Source organism: Fulmarus glacialis, unplaced genomic scaffold (genome assembly GCF_000690835.1).
Source record: "Fulmarus glacialis isolate BGI_N327 unplaced genomic scaffold, ASM69083v1 scaffold39698, whole genome shotgun sequence".
Classification (NCBI taxonomy): domain Eukaryota; kingdom Metazoa; phylum Chordata; class Aves; order Procellariiformes; family Procellariidae; genus Fulmarus; species Fulmarus glacialis.
Window position 1 is genome coordinate 1,994 of NW_009228360.1, and position 11,809 is coordinate 13,802.

At 49.6% G+C, this 11,809-nt stretch overlaps 1 protein-coding gene across 1 annotated transcript; it reads right to left on the reverse strand.

Annotated features, from left to right (window-relative positions):
• Positions 1 to 1,232: 1,232 nt before the first annotated feature.
• VAMP4 (vesicle-associated membrane protein 4) lies at positions 1,233 to 11,560 on the reverse strand (the record flags this gene model as incomplete). The annotated part of the gene is made up of 6 exons (XM_009583457.1): positions 1,233 to 1,776; positions 2,850 to 2,901; positions 3,085 to 3,164; positions 3,754 to 3,854; positions 11,084 to 11,134; positions 11,483 to 11,560. Coding segments are annotated over 6 exons (391 nt in total), but the record flags the coding sequence as incomplete, so codon positions are not given.
• Between the last annotated feature and the right edge of the window lie 249 nt (positions 11,561 to 11,809).

Sequence of the window (11,809 nt, forward strand, 5' to 3'; positions counted from 1 at the left end):
AGCCATTACACAGGCTTGTAGTGCTGTTAACTCACTTTTCAGCTGGCAGGAAAAGGCACCTGATAGCTCAGCAAGACCTGCAGCCCCCCTGAAGACAGACACAGTCCCTCTTCATCCACTCTCTTGATCCCTTGCAGGTGGAGAGTAGCCAAAGGCATAGGCAGGATGATTTTTGTCCCTTCCACTGGGTGCATGATCTTAAAACCAGGCTACACTTCAGGAGGAAAAATCCAGCTTGGCTTTCTGGTTCCCACCTGGAGAGAGCAGGGCCCACAGAGGGGAAAAGCCCTATTTATATTCCAGCAGGCCAAGCAGAGCTTGTAATCACATCCGACTCTCCAGCCTGCTGTGCTCACTTTTAATCCCCTTTTCTGCATGAGGCAGCACCACCACTCAGGTGGAAACTGTCTACAAGGTCCTGGGGGCAGGTTCAGAAGAGGAAGCTGAGACACGGCACTGAGAATTCTCTGGGGCACCGTTTCCCCTCTCCAAAATTACTTCAGACACACGCTAAGCAGGACAATGCTTCTCTCATCAGAAAAGAGACAGCATAAAGAGAACCAGGAGAGCCTGATCTCAGCTCAGCTAAAGTCCCAGGCTCATGGCTGGAAGGAACAAGGGTCCCAAAAATAAAGGGCAGACAGAAATGCCACCGACACCCAAGACCGAGGTTGGAGACAGCCAAACACAGCAGTCCCACCCATGGATGGAGGAGCTCAGCTACTGTTTAGTCTAGCACAGGGGCCCCTTCGCCTCCCTGAGCACCCCAGCGCATCTGTCTGGGAACAACCCCCACCCCACCGGATCACAGGGATCACAAAATGGGCTGGCGTTTGGGACCACAACCACCACATCAAGGTGAAGGGCTCTGAATATGAAATGGGCTTGTTCACCCTGGACTGGTTTCAGGAGAGTTGCCGTTCTCCTGCTGTGTCTTTTATATCATTGGGCTAATAGCTGGACTTTGCACAGACTTCTTGCTTTTTGTTAAGAAAACACTGAAACAGCCCTTTCCTAGGGACTCCCAGCAGTGGAGAGCTGTGAATGTCCTCCAGAACACTATGAAAACATGCAGAAACTCCACATGTACAGTCAAAAATAGGTTTACTGGAATGTCTTTAGTCACAGCTGTAAGCAGCAATACTGAAAACACTGAGCTTGTACATTCCCATGGCAGGACCAGAAAGTATTCTGGATTGTAAAACCTAATTATTTCTTTTTTTCTCCCTTTTTTTTTTTTTTTTTTTTTGAACAAGAGAGAAGCAACACCCTTGCAGTTCTCCACAGAAGGGTCAGTTCCCTGTAGCATAATGGTATGTTCCTCTTCAGACATTTTTTCCCTCCTTCGGTCCGATGAAAGGACAGAGTCCCCTGTGCCTTCCACAACAGGCAGCGGGAACTGCTCGAACAGTATTATTATTAATATTACAACTCAACCGTATATACAGATAAACTGTAGTGGCAAGTAGCCAGCTCCAAACCAGAGACCCAGAATTCCACAAAACAGGCGGTTTGGGAACTGAATCTTCTGTTATAAAAAGAGTCTGACAGCAGGAGCAGGTACTCGACGAAAAAAAAAGGGTCATTTGGCAGTTCTTAAAACACTCTGTTAGAACTGGCTACTTGTCGCCGCCTCCTCGCTCCTTGGAGAAAAACAACTTCAAAGCTATATACAGATATCTCACTTAAATTACACAGCAGTTTGGTTATCCCAGAGCCAGCTCCACCGAAGCCTCCAGCTGCCCCGTCAGGTACGGTACTTCAGGACTATGGGTACTGGAAAACACAAAGAAACAAGCTCTCATCCACACAACTTCGCATGCAACATCGATCCCTGCCAGAGAGATCCCCCCGTTTCTGTAGTGACAAACACCAAGCAGCTGCGAGAGAAAGTGTGTTTCCAAGCTCAAGTTAATGCAATCTGCTGCCTGCACACACGCTAGACCACATTTCCCGCCACCTTCATCTCCTTCCAGCTTCCCAAAATTAAACCAGATGGGATTTTCCATCAGCCTCTCTCTCTACAACACTCCCACCCTGCTGCCAGCTCTGCCTCTCCTGCTGCAGGCTGTGTGTCAGCAGGACAACAGGCTGCGAGGGTTTTGCCGAAGTAACAAGAACAGTTTGAGAGCTGCCCCCGGCCATGGTCGGTGGGAGGAAAACCCTCCGGACCCAGCGGTACGGAAGATCTGTGCTGCCATGCTGGGCTGCTTGGATCCCTGGAACACATGATTCTGCAGGCAGAGGACTGAATTACTTATTCTGCCTGGAAGAAATACACTCTGGTTGTTATTACCTGTTTGGTAGGAAAAGCAGCAACAACTCTGCTCTGGGGAACTCCAGAGAGATCAGGAAGGGCAGAGGGCAGGGGAAGGGACCAACTGCAAAGCCACAACAGCTACTTGCTGAAAATTAAGCAGCCTGGCAGCTTTGGGGAGGAGCGTTTGCAGGGAGCAGGCCCATTGCAAGATGGTTGATATATGTGGAGAGGCCTTTGGAAGACATTGCTCTGGTCTGAAACTCTTCCGTCTACTCCCACCAGCCTCAGGATCAGTCAGTGCCAGCCCTGGATCGATGCAACATCAGCAGGGCAACGTTGGCTTTCTTTGGCCACAGTCAGTAGGACTTGGTTTGAGCCTGCTCCTCTGTGTGCATGTTTAAACCTTGCAGAAGAGGAGCATGATGTGGGCTACAGGCACCACTTATGATAGCTTAAGACAGAGTGGGGCCCAACCCAGTGGCTCAGGTGCTCTCCCCCAGGGACAACAGCACCGTGGTGTCACTCACGGTGTGGAGTGCCACGAATATTTCAATGCCAGAGATAGCTGGGGTGACCTGGAGCTACTCACTGATGATCACGAGCAGGAGAATGACTGCCACCAGCGCCATGATCGCCTTCATCTGCAAGGGGAGCACAGAGGCATGTTACACAAGTGCCATGTGTAGCTGCTTCGACCTGAAAGGAGGCCTTTGCCTTCCAGCATCTTTTCAGCTAGAAAGCAGAGCTTCTCCATCCCCTCCCAGAGGAGGGCAGATAATCACCCTTTAACAAACCCACCCCTGCCTGTTCCTGTTCTTGCTCACCTTGCAGCCTCGCCACCACATCTGTCTCCGAAGCTGCTTGGCTCTGTTGCTGAAAGCTGTTGCATTGTCTGATAAACTTTCTATTGAAGGAAAGAAAAGAGGCGATTCAGCAGCGCACACACACACACCGTCAGAGCATCCACTCATTCTACTAACTCCACTGAGTTTTAAGCAATAAACTCAGCATTAGGGGAAAAGACCCAACCACAGCGTGATTCACCAAAGCCACAGCAGATGCCAATGTGACGCCCTTCCCTAGAGCACACACAGACCTGCTGAGTCCCACTGAGCCCCCTTTGTACTGGCTGCCCTCTGAGGACAGGAATTTGCTCTGCAAGCCAGCAAGCGAGCGGACAGCTGAAGTGCTCAGGGCCGTTGGGAGATGGACCGATCTACCTTTGCTTGAAGGGCTAACTAAATCACAGCACCCAAACACCTCCAAACTAGTGCCTGTGTGCGGAGCAGCAGAAGGCGAAGGTGGAAAGAGGAGAATGCTGGCAAAAAGTCAGATCTGCAGCCCAAGGCTGTGAAACACCACTCCCAGGAAGGATAGAAATACAAGCCCAGGTCTATCATCAGGCACTTTCTGAACAGAAACCAGGTAACCTGGCCAAGCAACAGGGAAAAGATGTGGGGAAGAGGCCAGCAGAGCTGCATTTAGCATCGCACCTGATTTATCCTGCAGGTCATCCAGCCGCTCGCCTCTTTCAATCACCTTCGTGATGTTCTCCTGCATAACATCGATGACTTCGTCCACTTGATTCTGGACACTAGAGCGGAGCAAAGGCAGCGTGAGGAGCAGAAGCAAGCACCACCAACTGCATTGCAGTGCCAGCCCTTGCTCAGAGTCGCCCAAGCCGACGGGGTCCGGGAGCCCACCAACAAAAATCAAAGGGGACAACAGTGGAGGGAGGTTGATGGGATGCTGAGAAAGCCAGAGGCACAGCATTGCCTGGGGTGGGTCTCTGGCAATCCCAGGAAGGGCGAGGGAACACAAGGGGAACACTGGGAAGTCAGCAGAAGCAGGCCACCCTCCGTAACACCTTTAACACATAAATGCTGTAAGAAAAGGCACTAATTGCTGTTGGTGGGCACCTCTGCTGCAGAAGAGCTCACATCAAAGGGAAAAAAAATATAAAACCTGCACCTTATCTTTCTAGATTTCATAGAACCTTGCACTGCACCTTTGCTAAATAACTTGGAGTGAAATCAAAGCAAGGTGCATTCCCCCCTCTGGGAACTGAGCTGCTAAATGAAACCCACTCTGACAGGGGCATCAAGAGGACAGTAAAGAAATGGCTGATATGAACTAAACCAACTTATTATAATCCATCTTCTCATAGGTTACGCAACTCTGTGGGTAGTCACTTCAGTGAACAGTAGCCTAAATCACACCCGCAGGGTTATTATAAATGCATTTATTCACTCCATAAAAAAGCCACACTGGTAAGAGAGAAAAATTCTCCTGGTGGAAAAATACTGCTACATTCTGGTTTCTATTTTGGAGCTAATACACTTTAGTTTTCCTGGAGATAGAAATAAGAAATTTCTTGGGGCCCTAGGGAGGCAATACATTGTTTGAGACATACCATTCCCAGAAAGCAACAGCAACGTCTTGGAGGCAACGCTACACACAGGGCAACAAAACAGAAATAGCTCCAGGCCGCTCACTCTGCATAAGCATTAGGTTTGACAACTTAGGTTGCATTGATTAAAAACATTTAAGCTCTTCAAACATATCGAAATGCATCCAGCATTTCCCAAATATGCAGCATGAATAGGCCGCTCTCCACGCTACCAGAAACACATACCTCCTATTAACAGTGCGCCACTGGTGTCCCCAAAGGGAAGAAGGGTTGCCACCACCCCATCATTTGCACCTGCTTAGCACACTCTCCTGCTCCCCAAATTATCCAGTCACAACATCTTCCTCCTTGGACCCATGCAAAACCCTCTCCTCCCTACTGCCATCTCGCAGATGCAGATGTTCAAAGATGCTATTTGCCAAATCAGAATTTTTACAGCAGCACCAGACCCAACTCCACCACTTAGACAGCCACCAGCATCCAGCACCTAAGCTCAGAGCACTTGGTACAACGAGGACAGCATATCTTCCACCATGGTCCAGGAAGCCGGGGCCAAGGGAGACCCAGAGCAACTTGTCTCAGTCAACAGGGCATTGCAGAACTAGAAACAGGGCCCCATCCTAGCCACCATGCCTCTAATTAGGGACATAGGTTTACATTGACCTATTTCTCCTGTCTCCCTACCAGCTACATCCCTCTTGCCGAGCAGACACTTGCACCAAGATGCGCACATGAGGAGTGGCTACAACAAGCAACAGTGGTTGCAATGGAAAAGCACATGCCTTGCTCACATTTACTTATCGTTCCAAAAACAGGCAGGGAAAATCATTAAAAGAAAATGCTTTTTTCTCCCCAAAAAGCTCTAGAAAGAGCTCCAGATCTTTGAATATGAAGGGGCTTCCCATCTTAGCATTTCAGGTCGGGCTCTGTAGCACCACTGCACTGCAGCTTCCAGAGCTGCAACAACCTGGCAACCCCTCTAAAGCCAACTTCTGACTCAACAGCCCTCATATAGCACATGCTGGACTCCAGCAGCACACGTAAAAACTTGCTTTATTTAAGATACCACAAGAAAGAAACCTGCCTTCCCTGTGCTGCATCGCAGAGTCCGTGGGAGCAGCATCTCTCTGCACCCCCGACACCGTGCGGTGGGTGGCAGCTCCTGCCTTCCGCATCGATGGCGGCCACCTGCTACGAGTTTCTTATCTGGAGGGGAAAGGCATAGATAATCCCCAAACGCCTCTCAGCAGGACCCTGCCCCATGCCCACGAGCCTGTTCTAATCCACCATTTGTTTTACAAGGTATGAGGCGAGTGACAGAGCTGCCACCATTAATAAAGCGCAGAAGTGGCTCTGAGGACGCAGGCAGACGCTGCCTGGGAAACAGGCAGTGGTACCCTGTGGAGCAAAGCGTCCACCCCACGCAGGACACACGCAGCACCGTGGCCCTTCCTTGGGGCAGCGGTTGAGGACGTGAGGAGGAGGCATGCTCTGCAAGGGGGTTTCCTTACCTCAGCACAACGGACAAGTCCCAGCTCGGAGCTGCCAGCAATGCTGCTATAGCTTGGAGCGAGAGAGGAAAAGCAGAAACATCTGCTATCCCAGAGGAGCCAACTTGGCAAAAACTCTAAGGCCTTAAACATCAGTTTCACAGGCAGAAGACTACATTAGCAGTATGTAAATGTTTCTAAAATCATTTACTGGCTTCAAAAATAAAGAGATTTCCTCCCACAACAGATTTGTAACCAAGTTATCTTGGTACAACTAACAAGAGGGAGCACGCAAGGTTACAATGCATCTCAGAAAGTGCAGCACAATGTAATCCCACCTGTATCCCCGCCAGTACAGGTCAGAGCCTGGAGAGATACTGCTGCAGTCCCAGGGCAGCCCAAAGCCTTCGAGGCAAAGTGGGCAGGTATGTAACTTCAAGCTGCTCTGCTGGGTACCAGCATTGGGAGACACCTATGGAGCACAGACCGCCACTGCCCAAGTTGCATTTCAGCGTCCCAAGTTTTCTTTTCACTTAAGCTGCTGGTGAAACGCTGTGTGCCTTTAGCGCCTGCCTATAGCCTGTGCATTCTGTTAGCCGTCCCCAAGAGAACAAAACATTTCACAGATGGAGAATGGAGGCACAGAGAAATCAAAGCTTAAACTCTTGCAAATGTTGAGGTGTTTAACTCCCGTGGAAGGCAGACACATTTGAGCACCCCAATACCTTTTGGTATCTGATGTAAAAGAGAACCCCGGGAAAAAAAAAAAACCAGGAAGATAGAGACGGAGCCAGGGAATGAAACTTTCATCTCCACACAGTGCCTTAACCAGACCTTAAGCCAGTCCTTGCTTTCTGCTCTCTCCCACCCATCACTGCTGCAAGAGATGCCTCTCCAGGAGGGGGCTGAAAGATGCCCAGCCTATGCATTAGCCTATGCAGTTTCAGAGCAAATTCAACAATTCCCACTAGTTTGGCATGCTTAAGGTTGGAAACTCAAGTCGCATCGAGAAGAAAACATTTTCTTGTTTTATTTGGCAAAAGAGAATGAATCCTCTAATACAAAACATATTTCCTGTTAGGGAGCTATTGGCTTTTGAGACATACATCTCATGTGCTTCGCTCCTGCCAGATTTCCAAGAGAAGTAAAGTAGAATAAATACCTGCCAGGAAAGAGAGCAAGACAAAAGCAAAAAATATGTCTCCCATGACCCTTCTTCTTCCTAATTACTGCAAATATGATGCTTTTAACAACGAGAGCAAGTGCACGCCATCAAAGCAGCAACAAGAGACCCACTGGCGCTTAGCTTGGTTTAGACTCTTCTTTCTTGTGCTTTGCCTGGTCCAGAGCAGGAGGAGTAAGCCTCTCGATTTTGGCCGCACTGGGTTAGCTACTGAAAAACTCCCTGGTGTTGGGCTGGTCACGGTGTTGGGCTAACAACAGTGCCGCATTCTTCAGACGGCGTAAACAGGCCATGCACGCACCATGGGATGTGCTGCTCAAGGCTGCTTCTTGTCTCCAAGCTGGCTGTTTACAGCCAGCATGACACACTTCTATTTTCCACCCCAGCGATATTAATAGTGCTGTGTATTTTGGTGCAAATTACACCCAAACACCCCTCGTTGTGGCAGTAACCCAGGGAAGAGGGAACAGGATGGAGAGCCAAGCCAGCTGGACGGTGCAAAGGCAGGAGGCCAGCACAGCACAGCGCTCCCTGAGGCACGGCTCTCTGCAGAGGGGCAGAAAAGGGGGGCAGAAAGCTCTGCCGTACTCAACAATGGGGTATCAGCGCTGAACCGGGCCACAAATCCCTGGTTTTAAGTTGCTGCTTCATCCCAACTGTGAGGAAGACAGCAGTCTATGCCTCCCTGAAGCCTTTCAGTCCTTGAAAGGATCATACCCAACAACGATGTCTGACAACATGGTCTCGGTATTACCTTCAAATGAAAGCCTGGACTATGGCTGGGGTCCACTGCACAACCAACCACCTGCGATGAGCAATCAGTCCCTGGGAAGCTGCTGTCAACTCTTGCCTTCAAACCATTCCCCAAACCCTTCCCCTCCTCGGGACGTAACTTGGGGCTTGCAGCCAGACAGAGCCACTGGGGCCGAGCCCCGGGGCCGCGGATGCTGGCCACCCTCAGCAATGCAATGGGGGAATCACAGGGACCAAGACCTGGCTCCCGGGGAACCACAGCAGTGTGCTGAGCCTCATTGCCAGCATGAGCAGGAACCCGAATCCAGCAGCACGGTTGCCTGAAAGTAGAAACATCAGGAAGTCAAGCAGCGCAGAAAAGTAGGGGATTTTGGTAATGCTTTTGAAAAGATGACCTGTGATGAGAGGCTCCTATTCTAACTAAAAGAAACCCAGGTGGAAGATGAACATCCCACCTTCCCCTGAAAAGGCACTAAGAACTCTCATGACACATGTTCAGGTCTTCTCACAAAGCCTGGAAGCACAGGCAGAGTAGAGAGATCAGCTCTCCCTTACCTGTTCTTTGGAACTTTGGGGAAAACGATAAAAGCCTGTTAAAAGCTACCTTTCAGCTCCAGCCCATCCCCGGGACAGGGAGGTCTCAGAGGGAGCCTAAGGGACCCCACGCGGCCACTTAATTACCGGGGGAGCGTCCACCCCAACCGAGCAGCTGTTGGGACAACAGAGCCTAAACTTCCAGACCTATCAGGGCAAAACACAGTACGGAGGGAACTGTGACGCTTCCTCCTGCCACTATTGCTGGCTCTAACTTGTCTCCTTCCCCTACGAGGTTTGCAGTGTTCCCCACCATCTCTTTCTGCAGCTGAGGCAGCCTCGAGGGTCTCTGCTGCCAAACTCTCCGCCTTGACCGAAGCCCCTTCACTGCCAACGACAACTAGGAAAAGTTTCCAGTCTTGCCCCTCACATTCAACATGTTCCGCACCTTTGCTCCCATGATCCCATCACTTTTTCCTCTACCCAATCCTCCATCCAATTTCCTTCTACGCCTATCTTCACGCCTCGTTCCTCCAGCCCTTTATAGCTACAATCTCTCTAGCTTTGCCCAGCTACACCTCAGCTCTCCAGATGTGCAAATTCCTCCTTAAAATGTCTTTTCCTTACAGTGTTTCAGCAGCAACCCAACCCTCCTTTTCCTCCTCTGTTGAAACAAGAACGGACTGCACCATTACGAGACCAGGCATCAATCCATCCAGCACAAGGGCTGGTCTGATCAGAAACTTAATAATAAGCTCCACGACAAGAAGTGACAACTGCACCCTGTAAGTGCTTATTAAACAAAGCAATCAACATTGATGAGAGCAGAAAATAGATACCATTTTATAATAGATGCTCTAGATATTAGATAGATGTAGCCACTTGCTATCCAAGGGACGTATCCCATACCAGGCCCACTAGACAATCTCTGGCAACAGGCAAGCCTCAGGTGTGTTGAGCATTAGTCACATCACACCTATGAACCCACCACTTCCTGGGTGAATTCTTCTTTCATTTTTCTTCTCTTTCAAAGCCGCTGTGCTATCCTCCACCTCCTGAAAATACACTCTTCCCTGCCTCCTGAAAACTCCCACATCCCCTCTACCTAAGCCCCCGCTCCCTCCTGCCTGGACAAGGCAGTCCAGCTCCTGTTTTCCCCTGCCATGCAGGGAAGGCAGAAGATGCTCTGTAATTCCTTTCCAGCAGGGGATGAAGGGGTAGATGTCACCCCCTCTCCACCTTTTTATGGGGGCGAGACCCGCATAAAACCAATTCTCATCCTTTTCATTCACTCCAGGCCAGTGTGGCACTGCCCTAGTAGGGAGGCTTTATCCACACTGGCTTATCGTAAGGACCAGTGCGCCTCTACCAACAGCACCCTAACACCCCAGAGGGAGCAGAAGCCCCCTGAAAACTCAGGGCGCAGTGACTGACCCACTGCCTCTTGTGTAACTCGAGTACACTTTGCCCCTCAAGGTATCGTGGCAAGCGGGCACACAAGCAAGCACTGCCTAACGCTGACGTTGGCAATGAGTCATCTCAGAGCTGCACTGGGTTCTTCCTGGCATGAAAAAAATCCCTAACGAAGAGCAACACTCAGGCTGCACACAAGACAACCCAGTCTGAATAACGCTCGGTCATCAGTCTCCACACAGATCTCTGTTCTGGCTCCGCGGAAGTCAGCAAAGGAAACAGTACAACGCAAACCAGGGGTCTGTGAACATACCCCCCTTTCCACTAAGTACCACCATCGCATCCCTCACAGAAAAGGGCAGGACAAACTGGAACCCAGAACAAGCATCATGCAGGAAATGACTTGATGGGAGAAGGATCCAGAGTGTTCACTCCTTCCTTCTTGCCCTAATACAGTCAATAATCCTCCTCGAGCTGTAATGGTTTCCTGTTTGTCCAGCTGCTTTGACCCACTGAGTCACTGCTCATCTCCAGGTCACCTATGTCAGGTTTTTACCTGGAGAAGAGGAAGCCAGAGGACCAGCCGCTGCCCAAAAAACATGGTCCTGGTGTGCTCCTGACCACTTGCTTTCTTGAAACATCAAGGAGCAAGTTACAGGAAGAAGAAAAAAAAGCAATGAAACAATAAAAAAAGGTGCTAGCGAAGGTTAAAATTCAGGATTAATGCTCTAGAAAAAGAGCCTCATAAAAGCATGGAACAGGTCATCACCAGAACACAGCAAGGGCTTTAGAAACTCCGCTAAGCTACTGTGATACAATCCTATCCCTTCGCCTCGGTCAATGCACAATTTCTTGATAGCTTGAATCAAATTTGAGATTTTCCTTAGCTGTGGACATGGGTAGGAAATGTCAGTTAGAAGAAAGAAAGCACAAGCCATGCTCATATTCAGAACTACACAGAAATACTCCGGTAAGGCAGCAGCAGGAGCTCGCAGTGCCAGAATAAGATGTTATCTGTGTGACACTGAGGAACAACTTACTGCCTGATCTTGTCATTCCTGGGTCCAAATCTTGGTCCAGAAGGCCCTCTCCTGCAGGCAGAAAAGAGAGCAATCAGGATGGAAGATACAACGAAAACATGTATTTAAGCTAAAGACCCAAAGACAGAACCAATGCCTTGTGGATGGAGGATTGTTGTCATGCCTCCCATGTCTTAGGATATGTGGGACACCCCACTCTTATACAGGTCACACCTATTAAGTCCTAATTCATGCTCGATACCACGGCTCCGGGAGATCATCTCAAAGGAATCAAAGGTTTTGATTCCCAGGCCTCCACCTATGTGGAAGGGAGCAGCTTTTGGTATTCGACACCTCCAGTCTGAGAGATGGAGGCAGTTAAGACATCACATTCCCTACAGCAGCCGTTCAGAAACTCACAAGAAAAAGTCTTCCTCTTCATCTGAATCTTCCTCCAACAGGTTCCTCTGCAAACACAGAAAAAAAAAAATAAAACACCTTGTCGATAAGCAACCACCATTTCACACATACATTTCCAGATCTTAGGATGCAGACAGCATCCTTTGACTGCAGGTTACACAAGCCCTCCTTTGGAGAGCATCAGTGGTACTTTTTAGGTGTCTGGAGTTGTGCTGTTTCTCTCTGCTTGTGATCAGGGGCCGAACTGGATGTCTCTGTGCCGCTATTATCACCTCGGCAGTGTTTGCTAGCTCTGTACAGCACAGACCGACGCACAGCTCTGCAGCT